This window comes from Marmota flaviventris, chromosome 1 (genome assembly GCF_047511675.1).
Source record: "Marmota flaviventris isolate mMarFla1 chromosome 1, mMarFla1.hap1, whole genome shotgun sequence".
NCBI classification, from domain to species: domain Eukaryota; kingdom Metazoa; phylum Chordata; class Mammalia; order Rodentia; family Sciuridae; genus Marmota; species Marmota flaviventris.
In genome coordinates, this window is record NC_092498.1 from 118,076,975 (window position 1) to 118,091,184 (window position 14,210).

Below are 14,210 nucleotides of genomic sequence, written 5' to 3' on the forward strand. Positions count from 1 at the left end.
AAAACAGAGATATGAAAAAAAGTGGTATATATATGTAATAAGAATTGTAATGCAAAAAATAAATAAAACAATTCCCGTCTTGTCATCTCAGCTCTGCCACTGTATAGCTATGTGAAATGGGGAAGGGTTTCTCCATTCTTTGAGCTTTCAGTTCCTCATTTATAACACATGGGCCATGCCATCTCCTTGGAGAGCAGTGGTAAAGATGGCATGAGGCAATAAGAACTGACACAATTTGAGCACTCGCCATGTACTAACTCTGCCAAGCACCACATGGACACATAACTCCCTGAGGAAGTAGCTTTTTTTTTTTTTTTTTATCTCCAGTCAATAGACTAACATTAAGCATGGTTGAGTAATCTGCCCATGGTTACATAGCCTGGAAGTGGAGGTTGCTACCTGAGCACTAACCTATCCAATAGATACTAAGTGACCTGCACACAACAGAGCTTCCCTCTTCTTCTCTACCCTCGGAACTGAGAAGGGCAGGAGTAAAGGATATAACAGGAGACTTTCATGTTTGAGTCTCCAGGATGAAGAAGAGACTACCAGAGGAAGTCCCACCAAAGTGTGGGAAGTGGATGCGCAGAGACAACCAATCACAGACCCAGAGGCAATGAAGGTAAAGGAGCGTCTTCTTCCATACCCAGAATTGGATATAGAAGCAAGGATAAGCAAAAAGACTGATCTACACACTGGACAACAGCCTCTAGAGTTCATTACCCCAAGAGATGGATGGTAACAACTGAAATTATAAACAGCTTTTACCCCAATTCCAAAAGATGTGATGATAGAAAACCTGATTGCAGGAGAGGGTAGGCTGTTGGTGTGCAAATAGCTGACAATCAGGCCTGGGAGATCACCCAGTAAGTCTATACAATCCCTAGAAAGCTGCGGGGGACGGGGCACCTGTGGCCCAGAGGGTAAATGACTTGCCTAAGACCACATTGTAAGTAGTGTGGAAAGTATGATGGTCTGTAGCTGTCTGACCACCTGCCTTGGATCTGGCTGGCCATCAACAGGTCCTTGTTTGGGTGAGAGTCTGACCTGCTTTTCTTTCCTTGCTCCTAGTGCAGAGGAGTGCTGGGCCTGCCTCTCTTTCCCATGAGGCATTCCCTGGCTCTGCTCCTTCCGGTTCTGGGTCAGTGCACAGTGGTAAACAGGTTTTCTCCACCCTTCACTGGCCTTGGTGCCCTGGGCAGAGTGCCCTCAGCACTCTGCTCAGCTCCACCCTGCTCTGTGTGAGATACAAAAAAAATGGTCTCCTTAGTCATCAGGTTTGTTGGCCCCAAAAAGCAAGGCATCCCTCCTCCTCTGCCTTGCTCAGATAGGGAAGGGAACAGACCACAGCAGAAACCCTACAGCAGACCTCATTGACACACTCAGAAAGCTATAGAGACTGTTCTCCACAGAAAATATCCCTTCCCCAAACCTCAACTTCTGCCAGCAGAGTGGTGCATTAAATTCCCTGCCAGTGTTGGGTGCATGCCTGTAATCAAGAAGCTGAGGCAGGAGGATTTCAAGTTTGAAGCCAATCCGGGAAATTTAGCAAGACCCTGTCTCAAAAATAAAATTTGAAGAGCCAGGGATATCAGTGATAAAGTACCCTTGAAATCAATCACCAGTACTGCAAAAATAAATAAGTAAGTAAGTAAATACATACATACATACATAAAATTCTTTGCCAGTAACTGGGCCCTTGGATCACAATCTCATTGCAGGCACCCGGGGGCTACCCTGACTCACACATGACCCCTTCACCCACCCTTCCAAACTGCTAGATCTTATTGACAGATCTTATCAAATTATTCTTGTCTCAACTGCTTGCACAAAGCCCAACCTCTGCCTAAACCTCTTCATGGCTGCCTACTGTCCTCCTTCACCAAGAAAAGCTTCAGGCCCAGGCTCTCTGCCCTCCTGCACATCACTCCTTTCACCTCTACTTGCATGTCTACATAGCCCTCCTCTTGAGCCACCCTTCTTCAGCCTCCCTGCCCCCAGCCTCTTAATTTGGTTCCTCTCATCCTAGTAGACCCCATTCAGATCTGCCTCTCATCTCTACAATGCCTCTCCTAATTGCTCTGGAGACAGCACAATCATTACATTCCATACACATCTCTCTAGAGCTGTGCTCTAAGCCTTGAATCTCTAAAAGATGAATAAAATGCAGTCTCTGCCCTTGAGGAGGTCAATCTGGCAAAGGAGTTAGATGAATTGGTAAATAACTAGTCTGCACAGAAGTGCTAGCCCAGAAGCAAATGAAAGGCCAGGCACCATGGCATATGCCTGTAATCCCAGTGGCTCAGGAGGCTAAGGCAGGAGGATCACAAGTTCAAAGCCAACCTCAGCAACTTAGAGGGGTCCTAAGGACTTAGTGAGGCCCTGTCTCAAAATTTTAAAAAGGGCTGGGGATGTAGCTCAGTAATTAAGTACCCCTGAGATCAATCCCTGGTACCAGTAAAAAAAAAAAAACAGAAGCAAGTGAAAGGGACGAAGAGCCTGCAAGAAGTCCCTAGGATGAGGGTGGGAATGTTTAGGAAATGCTTCAAAGGGGAGTTGACTTTTAAATTGGGGTTTGAAGGGTGACAGGAAGTGACCAGGCCAAGAAAGGGAAAAGGACACAACAGGCAGTAGGCCCAGTACGTGCAAGTGCAAGTTAATAGGAAAGGGAATGGCTTGTTTGGGGAATGTGGACAGTCCAGTAGAGCAGGCACAGCTTCCCTACCAACTGTCCAGTTTGCTAAGGAAGCATTCTGTAAGGAGGTGCCTTCCTAGAAAGCAGGGAATTCTGGAGGGCAGAGGCTTTGTCAGTCTCATTTTCTGCAGTGTGTCTCAAGTCAAGAACAGTGCTATCTGCTAGAACAGGTAACTAGCTGGTGCTCAATAAGTGTGTGTTGACAATTTGTTAACTTTGTGAGCTCAGGCCCTATTCATTTTAGGGTCCTCAGCAATGCACTCTACCTGGAAACCAGTAGTACAAGCACAGTAAGAGCCTGATGAACAGCACTCCCTCTCTGGCCTGATACCAGGTCTGGATCTTCCTCTAAAGCCAGCACAGAGCTGCACACATCTGCTTGATGATGGCCTTTTACAACATTACAATTCTAATAGTCAATTAACTTAACTGAAGGTCTGTTACAACACCAGACACTTGCTATGCACCAGACACTACTTAGCACTTAACTTACATGATTTCATTCAATCCTGGCACCAAGCCCATGAGATAGGTCCTCTAATTATCAAACCCCTTTTATAGATGGGAAAACTCAGGTAAGCCAGTAACTATCTAAGGTCCACAGCAAGCAGGGGATGGCACTGGGAAGTGAATCCAGGCCTTCCTCTTCTCCTGCTATGTCACCCAACTACAGTATTGGATGCTGTCTGCTCAGCTCAGTGCACACAAGCCTTGTTCCAAGAGCTTGTTGCTCAATGGACTCACAGCCACAAGCTGGGTGATGCTTAGCAAGTCATATTGCCTCTTGGTTTATGCTTCTGTAAAATGGGGATTATGATGACAACTACATATCAGAGAATTAAATGAAGTGAGGTAGTTGAAAGCCTGATCCACCATACAGGTTCCTCTGTGAAATGGCATTGCCAGGACAATGCTGGAAAGCCAGAGGGAGCCACTCAGAGGCAGGACAGAAGTATAGCAGGAAGGTCTACAAGGCATGCAGGAGGATGGCAGTGGTAATTATGAAGCAAGCTTGGACTCTTTCCCAGGTGACTGCCCCAACCCAGGAGGGCAAAGGCTCCAGGCAGTCCTTTGGTCATATGCTGGGTTGGAGCTCTCAGGAGGCCCACCTCTGTCTCACTTCTGCTTTCTCATCACAAGTCAAGGAGAGGGAAGAGCAGGCCCTCAGAGTCAGGGTTGGCTGAGGGCCCTGCTTCAAATGTCTCAATGAGGAACTGATGGGGGAATTCCCAGCCTGCCCTGGCAAGCCCAAGTCTTCACTACAAACAGAGGGACTGGCTCCTGCCTCAACCCCAAGAATGGGTGGTCAGAGCATGTGGGGGAAGCCAGATCTTCACTCCCATGCTGCCTTGCTTCCTCACAATTACACCAAAGGCCTGAAGTGAAATCTCAGAGGGTAATACACACTTGAAGTATGAAAGCCACCATGTACCACAGACACAGAGCACTTACACTATGGCAGACTATGTGCTGGGTGTTTTTCCAACACTATCTCCCTTAATCCTCTTAAAGCCCCCTACCCTCCACCAATGCCATCAATGGCCCATTTACAGACTCAGAACAGTCACATGCCTAGGAAGGGTCATAGCCAGAACTTGAAGCGGAATTTGCTGGTGTCTTGAACTTAGGCTCTCCCAGGCCAGTTTAGGTTGCCCTTTCTTATAAAGTGAAGACAGAGAGGGTAGGGAAAGAAGTAGCATCCTCCTAAAGTGGCCGGCCAGGAAGGATTGCTTTAAACACAGAGCATCCAGGGCCCAGAGTACACTGAGGAAGAGCAAGAGTTCCCTACACTTACACTCCCACACTGGGCCCCTTATGACCCAGCTGTTCGCACCTCACCTTAGAGTACATGTGAGGGGCTGTGTGGGCAGACCTGGGTCAGGAGTTGTGCCATCTCTAATAACAACTAAGACAGAAACAACCCAAGAAGCCTGTTAAGAGAAGTATCAAGGGCTGGGGCTGTAGCTCAGTGGCAGAGCACTTGCTAGCATGTATGAGATACTGGGTTCGAGCCTTAGCACCACATAAAAATAAACAAATAAAATAAAGATATGCTGTCCATCTACAGCTATAAAAAAATGTTTTAAAAAAAAGAAGTATATAAGCTTGGAACTGGTCTGAGGTCTTAAGGCTCAAGGAAGGGGAAGAAAGGCTATACAGCCACAGCTCTGGTGAGACGGAAAACTGGAAGAATCCAAGATTCCAAGTCCATTTCATTACTTCTTCAGCCTTGGTTTCCTTACCTGTTAACAAGGTAAAACAAAACAAAAAACCCTTAGTCTACCAATTTCCCATTGCTCCTATAAGGGTTACTACAAAGTAATAGGAGAATGAAAGTGCATTATGGATTAAAGAGCCAGGCAAATCAAAGTATCCTTCAATCTGGTTTTACTTCCCAAAATGTGAGGGCCACTGGTCCTGCAAAAAAAAGAGGGGTCTACTCACAGGGGAACACAATATGCTGGAAGCACTGGCTTCTATATGATGTGCCACAATGACCCCTTGCAGTAGAAAAACTACCACATAAAGAACCTTTCAAAGCACTTTTCATATACTCTGAGGTCAGTCTCAGAATGTTCTTCAACATCAAGCCAGTAGAATGGCCTTATTTTATATGAGAAGGAAACTGAGATTTAGAAAGATTAAGCAAGCTTCTCAAGGTCACACACCTAGTTAGGGGGTCAGCGAGGCCGAGGACTTGGGTCTCCTGATCCCTGTACAGCAGTCTTTGTTCACACTATGTTCCTAACCCAGTTATTGTGTTTGATCCTCACAGTCCTCTGTACACAGCCACACCTGTAATTACTGATTTAATGTCTGAATTCCCTGCTAGGCTGTAAGTCCTGTGAGGGCAGGACCAATGTCTACCCTGAGCCTGGCACAGGACTGTACACAAAGTGAGGGCTAAGGGGTTGGATGAGAAGATGAGCATACGTCACAAACCACAAGAGTCAGTGGGAAAGCTGGGACTGGAACCCTATGCCTGATTCACAGAATTTCCCCACACATCAGCCTGAATCGACATTTCTAGCTAGAATCTCTCATCTCCAAGATATAAGCTTGGAACTGGTCTGAGGTCTTAAGGCTCAAGGAAGGGGAAGAAAGGCTATACGGCCATCAGCTCTGGTGGTACCCCTAAATGATAAAGAGTTTGCCTTCTCAAAGGTGTGGGACTTGTTTCCACTATCTCAATCAAGGCACCAGCTCCATGAACAGATAAAGATACTAGATTTGGCCTGGAACTGTGGCTCAGCAGTGGCGCCCTTGCCTTGCATGTGTGAGGCACTGGGTTCAATTCTCAGCACCATGTATAAATAAACAAAATAAAGATCTATCAACAACTAAGGGAAAAATATTAAAAAAAAAAAAAAAAAAGATACTAGGTGAGTTCAAGCCAGGCCTCAGCTATCATCTGCCTCCCATTGACCAGTTTATGCTATGTCCAAAGGCCCAAACCTACCCTTCCCAACTGCCACACATCCTAAGGTTGTTTTCCCTGTCCTTGGGCCTCATTCCTCTCTCCTTGGAGAGGAGCCTGGCACTCCTTGGAGCTTTCCTTGCCATCCAATATGTTTATCAGGCAGAGACCACAAAGGTTAGTACTCACCCAACTCCCTCTCCAACCAGGTTAGCCAACCTGCTCTCCTGCTTGAAGGGAGACAAAGAGTCCCTTGATTTGCCCTGGACATGCCAGCCAGATCAGGTACCTTGGGGAGTCCAGTGCTATGCCAAAATGAAGTCAGCAGCAGCCCACTGCCCACTGCAGAGTAAGGTGCAGCCCGCCTTGCCTCCCTGTAGCCAGAAGATGCTAGGATGGGCTCTGTGGAAGGACTTCCCACCTCTCCAGTCCATGCAGCCAGTTAAACACCAAGCCTTAATGATTTGCCAGCCCTTCCTCCTCATGGCTCCAGACCTCTTCCAGGTCTCACTAGAGCTCTTGGCCTATCATGGATTCTCCCAACAGGTCTTACTACTTGTGATGCAGATTTTTGCCATCTTCCACACCAGACCTAGACTAACCTTTCTGAAACAAGAGGCCTCAGTCTGACATCCAAGACTAGCCTTGTCAACCCATCTTCCTTTCCTAGCCCTTACTTCTGTTCTCCTGCCTGTTCTTATCACCTCTGCTCTTGGTGTATCTACAATTCTCAAACTGTTGACTTTTGAGGGGGAACGCTGCACATGCGTTCCCTCTCACCCAATGGACTGCCCTGGCTTGTCCCTTCTGAGTCTTGGATCAAATGCTACTTCTTTCTAGGCTCCTGTGGGTGGAACAGGCTGCTTCCTCTTATATACTCCCAGAACAACCACACACTTCAATTACAGCCTCTATCACTCAATATTGTAAAAATTTGTTTGTGGTTCTGTTTTCCAACCAATCTGTGAACTCCTTGAGGGCAACAAGATAGAGACATCTTGTTCAGTTCTGTATTCCTTGTTCTAGTCACAGGGTCTGACAAAGTAGGTGCTCAAAAAATGTTTGGTAAGTAAGCTCACTGCTGAAATGGCTAAGCCAGCAAAAGTAAACTTTGGCTTGCTTTCTCAGACTGTTGTGTCTGTTACCTACTTTCCTACCTAAAGAGGAGCAAAGAGCTAGGCTGCGACAGCCTCTGAGAAGCTAGACAGGGCATAGAATGGAATAGGCTGGGGTCGAGGTAAGAAAGATGGGGAAGGGGAAGATCAGATAGAAAGCAAAAGTGGGCAGCTACCCCCAAATCCTGGATAGGGGGCTTCAAAAGCAGGCTAAGTATCAGGAATATTGGTTTGCCAGTGGGACATCCAGGACAGTTTTCTCCCTGCCAGGGAAGGTCCCTTGAACCAGAATAGTAGCAGATTTGCCAAGGGCAAATTAATCAGCTAAAGGAGACCATCTCTACATCAGGTGTGTTGCCAGGAGCATAAAGAAAGTGATCAACTAGGACATGACTGCAGATGAATGGTGGAGGGTCCTAGTCTGGTAGACAATGCATCCTGGGCTTGGAGACTCAATAGGCCAGTAAGAGTGGGCAGTGCCATATAGCTAGAGAAGTACTGGACTGAGAGTCAAACACCTGGGATCCCTCTTTGGTCTGTCTCCACTGTGAACTAATGCAAGGGTTCTCCCAGCTTCAGATTCCTCACAGGTACAAGAACACAATTCCTGCCTTGCCTACAAACACTACAAATACCTCTTCCAAAAGGTACAGATTGGATATCAAAATCAGATTGCCATTTTGTAGCACTCTGGAGTCAACACCAATACCATGTAGACTCTGGTTTATGGAAGAGCTAAGCCACACTTCCAGGGATTCCCTAAGGATCCTTCTCTCCAGGCCTTTCTCCTGCTTGAAGAGCCATGAACTTTCACTGTACTAAAACCTGTCTTGCCCTCCACACTGGGATGGAGAGGTAGCCAGGTTTCTGCTAACTCCTGCCCTTTGTGTGGGGCCTCAGGGATCATGAGGATCCGGCACCCTGCCTGCTACAAAGTTAGCAAGATTTAGTCACTGGATTCAGTGTCAAGAAGCAAGTTCTGGTCCTAGTTCTGCTATTTATCAGCTGGCAAACTTTGGGCATTTTCTTTTCAGGTCTTCAGTGTGCTCATCCATAGAAATGGTTAATCACCCCTTCTTTGGGAAGTGAGGGGTTAACTGGGTTAGTGTTTATCCCTGTCCATAGGGCGGGCCTCATTCATCATCATGGCCAGAGATAGGAAGTAGAAAATGGAAAGACAGACCACTAATTAATTACTCCAGGGTTTAAGAGGGGGAAAAACATTCACTGATCACCTACTCTGTGCCAGGCTTTTGTCATTAGTGCATTTAAACTTCACAACAATCCTGCAAAGCCAGTATTATTGTAACTACTTTGCAGGTGAGAAACTGAGGCTCAGAAGTGAAGCAACACATCCATGGTCACACAGACAGACAGACAGACAGACTCAAGAGCTCATGTGAGGAGGGAACATCTTCTTTCTCCCTGCTCAGTGTAAATAGACTGGATGCTTGGAACAAAACCAGGTCTCACTGTCCCCTGAAGGTCCTGTTTCAGGACAGATGCTGGGAGGACCAAACATCAAGCAGGTCCCACCACTTTATCTCTTTCCCACAGCTTAAGGTTTCCTAACAGGCGGACACACAGGCACCTTCCCAGGGCAGCAGCTGGTGCCTGCCCCCGCCTTTACCAAGTCAGGTCTTGTCTGAGGCCCTAGAACACCCACAGGGCCACCAAACCGGATTTTCTTTTGAGGCTGAGAGAAGGGAAGGAGGAGAGAAAATGGGAGGGCCTGTGGTCTAGAGTCACAGACCAGGGCCCCACATGTATAACTGCCTCCTTCCAGATGGGCCACCCAGCGACCACTTATTGCCAGCTCCATGCTCTCCCAGGACCTGCAATAGCTCAAGAAAAGTGGATTCTCTGAGCTTAAAAACGAGAGAAGGTAGTGGGAGGGCAAGAAGTCAAGTTCTGGCTTGCCAAGAGGGCCCTGGCCTCACCTCAACCAAAACTGGCACAATCTATAAGGGATGCCAATTAAGCCAGTTCTGATTTCCAAAGTCATAGAGCTGCCACAGTTGGCTGTAAGCAGAGGACCCAGGGGACAGAGGAATTGAAGAATGCAACATTGCTGTTCCAGATGTTTCTCCCTGAGCCCAGTTTAGATCCCTTGCTCCCCTAACAGGAAGCCAACGCCCACGGGATGTCAGAGAGCATAGCTCCTCACCTCATCTGGCCTGCAGACTGAGCATGGTCTGGGTGGGAAGCTCTAGCCTCAGGAGGCCAGTCTTAACAACCACATGAGAAAAAGAGAGAAAGTAAGGGATCCACCTTTCATCATCTCCTTCAGGCCAAAAGACCTGGCATTCAACTTGTATACTTCTTTCCCTTCCTGATCACCTCCTCTAGGCTGCAGAAGGGACACTTAACAAGTTTGCTCTTCCTACCCACCAAATGATAGGAAGGGTAACAGCACTCCTCCCACCCTTCCCTGCTGAGAACACTTCTTTCCCCTTACCTGGGCCCACCCAGCCTTCAATGCCCACCTCAGCCTCCAGTCAAACCACAAGAACTAATGTTGCCAGCATCTCTGTCTGTGCCTATGCCACCCACAGGGTCACTCACTGGCTGGCTGCCTTCTTGCCTCTGACTACTGCACAAGAGCAGGCAGGAATCCCTCTGTCTCACTAAACCTTCCCTGCACAATAGGCTCATATGACAGATAAGAGTAGAGGCTAATCACTTCTCTTAGACTTCAGTTTACCTATCTATATGACAATGGCCATCTCTAGGGTCACTTTAGCTTTCTGACTTGGAATGTCTATAAGTAATAAATATTGTGCATTTATTCTACTGCAGGCCTGAGGGAGAAAAAGGTGAAAAAGCCTGATCCTAGTCCAAACCTATCATGCTAATGTACTAGTAATGACAACACACTTTTACCCTTCCTGTTAGCCTTATACAGTGCTGATATAGTAAAAAGTGCTGAACTAAGCTACGGAAGGAGAAGGCAGGCAGGTTTGTGCTAGGTATCTTCATCTGATCTGGTGAAGGTTGTGGAATGTATCCTGTCCTGGGAGTCTGAAACCCTAGGTTTAAGTCCCAGTTGTGTCACGAATACACTTGTGATTTTTCTAATTCTTCTTCAGTACTGGAAGTTGGACTTGGTGTATTCAACCACTGAGCTACATTACCAGCCCTTTTAATTTTTGAGACAGGCCTCAAAGCTTGCTAAGACTGGATTCAAGCTTGTGATCCTCTTGCCTCAGCCTCCTACTTGCTGAAATTACAGATGTACACCACTGTGTCTGGCATATGCTTGTGATCTTAAACAAGTTATTCTCCTCTCTAGGCTTCAATTTTCTCTTCTAAGTAAAGTTTAGGTAAAGGTTAAGCTGATTGATTTCTTAAGATTCTTTTCAGGGGCTGGGGCTGGGGCTCAGCAGTAGAACACTTGCCTGGCATGTGTGAGGCACTGGGTTCGATTCTCAGCACCACATATAAAAAAATAAAATAAAGGTCTATCAATGACTAAAAAATATTTAAAAAAAAAAAAAGATTCTTTCCAGCTCAGTCTATGATTTTATGATCTACTCAGGTCTGGTACCTAACAGCTACTTGAGCAAGAAGACTGATCTATTTTCTTCCCCGTTCCTCCAGGCCCTGGCAATTACCAAAACTTGACTTTTCTTGAGACAACCTTTGGTCCAGGGTGGCTGAAATGGACCTTTACTCTGAAGCCAGAGTCTCCACCATCTCCACCATAGCCATCAGTGCTAATGTTTCACTTCTCTGAGACAGCACATGAACTCCTAGCCCTCAACCACAAGACTGGGTTCAAGGCAGTCACCCTGAAACTTCCCATAACTTCCCCTCTTTGGCCTTGGGCAGGGAATTACTCTTGGCTTTTTTGGAACCACAATTCAAACTAAACAAGGAACACCCAAGCTTTCTGATACACAGATTTTATTGACCCAAAAGCTCAAGCAAGCAAAGCAGAGAGAAAGGAGCAGACCTGGGATCCCACTTCAGCCCCAGTCCTACAGAACCAGAGATGCAGAGGGCGTTTGCAGAGCCACATCCCGGGTTTGTGGTTAGTGGGGTGGGGAATACAGATGTCTGGCTGCCTGGTTGGTGACTACAGCCAAAGGGAGGTACTCCCACTGGGCCTCTCTCTGCCCACAAATACCAGAGGTACGCCCTCATTTTTCTCCTCATTTCTCAGACCCTTAGAAGGAAAAGAAAGGAAATTAACATTTTCTGGGCCACCACTTGTGCCAGGCACTGTGCTAGGCAACTTTGTATATCAAATTCTCATTTAATTCCCTCAGTAATGTTGGAAGCAGATGTTATGACTGCCCTTTACAATGAGTAAACATGCTCAGATCTTGCCCAAGGTCTCAAAGCCAACATATAAGATTCCTAAGTCCAGTCTTTTCCCACTACATTACACTACTCTGCATTCTGAGATCTGGTTAACAGCCTGGTAAGCATGTAGTAGGAATTCTCATGTTCTATAACTCACCAACAAATATTAGGTCTTCCTTTCAAGACATCACAATGAAACTGCAAACTCCTTTCCTAGTTCTCAAGATCCCACCCTTCCCTGTACCCTGGTCCCTGGTGACTGCACCCCAATTCAAATTCACACCTAAGTTCCCTTTAGGTTCTCACAGCGAATCCCTGGGAAACTGGGACAAAACATCAAGTCAGGGTGAGAGATGGAAATGAGGGGCACTCTCTGAGTCCCGGACTGAACCAGCTGCTTTGAACAACTGGGGAGAAGCTGAAGGAGACAGATCCAGAGGGGAAGGAGGAAACTCCCCTTATGGGAGGGGCCTAGATTTCTCCTAGAGAGAAGGAGGCCTGGTGAATAAGAGGCTTTGGGGCTGGAGAAAATCCCGGAAGTGACTTTTTCAGGGCTGCTTGTGTGGAGTTGGGTTCTTAGATAGTCAAAGCACTAACAGAAGTCATAAGAGGAAGGGAGCATTGGGCAGTCCTAACTGGTCAGAGAAAGAAAGAAGACCTTCTAGAATAGGGTCATTGCTGGAGTAGGGTCTCCACTGGTGACCAAAGGGCTCTCTGTTGAATGGAAGGCACATCAGGAAGGAGGCTTGTCAGTTCTGTACATGGCACTAGTCTTGTATGACACAACATGTGGGATGAGAGTGGGGTCTGGAGTCTATCTTCCCTACAGACCACCATCATACACATATGCTCTCTGGGAAGACTGGTTCTTTGGGGCTGCCCAGCCTACCCAGGTTGGAGGGAAGATGGTGCTACACTGCTTCAGCTTTCTCTGCCTGCCAGCTGGATGCTTTGAGTGTTCTAGGATGGGGCACCTTGATGTGCTACAACATGAGCAGGTACCTTGCTTTCTCCCTGCCTACCCTCAGAGAGGGTGTGTACATTCCCACAGCATCCATGGAGTCTGCCTGCTGCTAGCTCCTGTAGTTGAGTGTCTGCCCAATAAGGTAAGGTTCTGCTACCCTATAGGTACTGGAAAATGGAGGAGTGTCTGCCCACCTGTTGCCAGTGACAATGGGAAAGCTGCCTTTGATGGGGTAGGGGAACACCCTCTGAACCTTCCATGAGGGGAAAGAACCAACTGTCTCAGGATGGGATTGTCTGTGAAGGAGCTGACCAGTGTCAGTCCATCCAGAAGTCTGTGTCTTAAAGTAAGGATCAGTCTGTCTTGGAATGGGACAAGAGCAAGGCAATGGGTCCTTTTCAACCTGTGAGACAGGGGCTCTGTGGTTCTGTGAGGGAGGGGAGAAATGGAGAACATCTGTGTTTTGAGGGGTCCCAAATCTGTGAGCCTGCCCAGAGTTGGCAAAGTCAATCAGCTTTAAGGTCATAGTGGCAGAGGTGGATTTAAAGCAGGTGCTAGTTGTTGTTCCTTATTTGGGAGGGCACTGTGGGTCCTTCCTGTGGGACGGATCAGTTTGTCTAGGGGATAAGAATAGGGAAAGAGGAGGATAGGTGGGCTTGTTTGCTCCTAGGTCGGAAGTAGAATTGCCGAGGGGGTGGGTCTGGGGGGAAGGGACGAAGTGGGGTGGGGCAGGGAAAAAAGGGGTCGGTTGTCTAGGGTGCAAGTCGATCGGTCGTGAGGGCAGCTCTGCCCGCGTCCAGGCCCATCCCCGCGTGAGTCCTGCGCCTAGTCCCAACCCTTGGCTCAGACCCCCGGCGCTACTCACGCGCTCTCGGCGCCCTGTGAGCCCACGATGAAGCCGAACTTGTCGATGCGGCGCTCGGCGAAGCCGTTGGCCTCCGAGTCCGAGCCGAGAGAGCTGAGCTCATCAGTTGTTGCGGAGTCGGGGCCCTGGGCCAGGTTCTCCCGAGTCCCGGACAGGCTCCCACCGGCCGCGGGCGCGCGCGGCCCATTCTCTCCGCTGCTCTTCGCCATCCCGGCCGCGCCCGCCGCCTGAGCCCCAGCGGCCACCTCAGCCGCCTCAGCCGCCTGGCCTCTGCCGACGCCGCCGACGCCCCGCCCACGCCCCGCGTCCATTGGCCACCGCAAGGCCCGGGGCGGGGCTACAAGCCCTCCGGAGAGCTCCCCCCAGGCCCGATGGGCGCCGCGGACCCCGGGCCCCGCCCACCTCCCCCAGGCTGGCGCCAACAGGCCCAACGTGAGGGGGCGGAGCAGCCGTCACCCGGAGTTCTCCCCCGCCAGGCTGCCAATCATGAGAACTCACCTGGAGGAGTTCCTCTGGCTTTTCCGGTTGACGCGCGCTGGGCCTGTCCCCTCCAGACCTTGCAGGCTGAAGGCCTAGGTATTTCCCCAGGGATTCCGCATCTGCATCTTGGGGCCTGCTCCTTGAGAGACTTTAGGAGCATGGGTGGGGATTGTTTTTACTTAGTGAACTCTTGTCTCAAATTTTAAAAAAATAAAAAGGAGGAATGTAGATCGGTGGCAGTCAATCCCCGTGGGATGTGGGGGGAGTGAGGGGAGGCCACATTTATTGAGCTACGCATTAATTTTTTTGGTGGGTGGGACTGGTGTTTAATCCCAGAGATGCTTTACTACTGAGCTCCCCGCCCC

At 48.4% G+C, this 14,210-nt stretch overlaps 1 protein-coding gene across 1 annotated transcript in view; it reads right to left on the reverse strand.

The window, feature by feature from the left end:
- The window catches only part of Tbc1d10a (TBC1 domain family member 10A), a 32,722-nt gene extending 19,085 nt beyond the window's left edge, over positions 1-13,637 (reverse strand). Inside the window, exon 1 of the mRNA XM_027953405.2 lies at positions 13,366-13,637. Coding sequence (XP_027809206.1) covers positions 13,366-13,574 — 209 coding nt within the window. The 5' untranslated portion in view covers positions 13,575-13,637. The remainder of the gene's footprint in view (positions 1-13,365) is intronic.
- Positions 13,638-14,210: the final 573 nt, after the last annotated feature.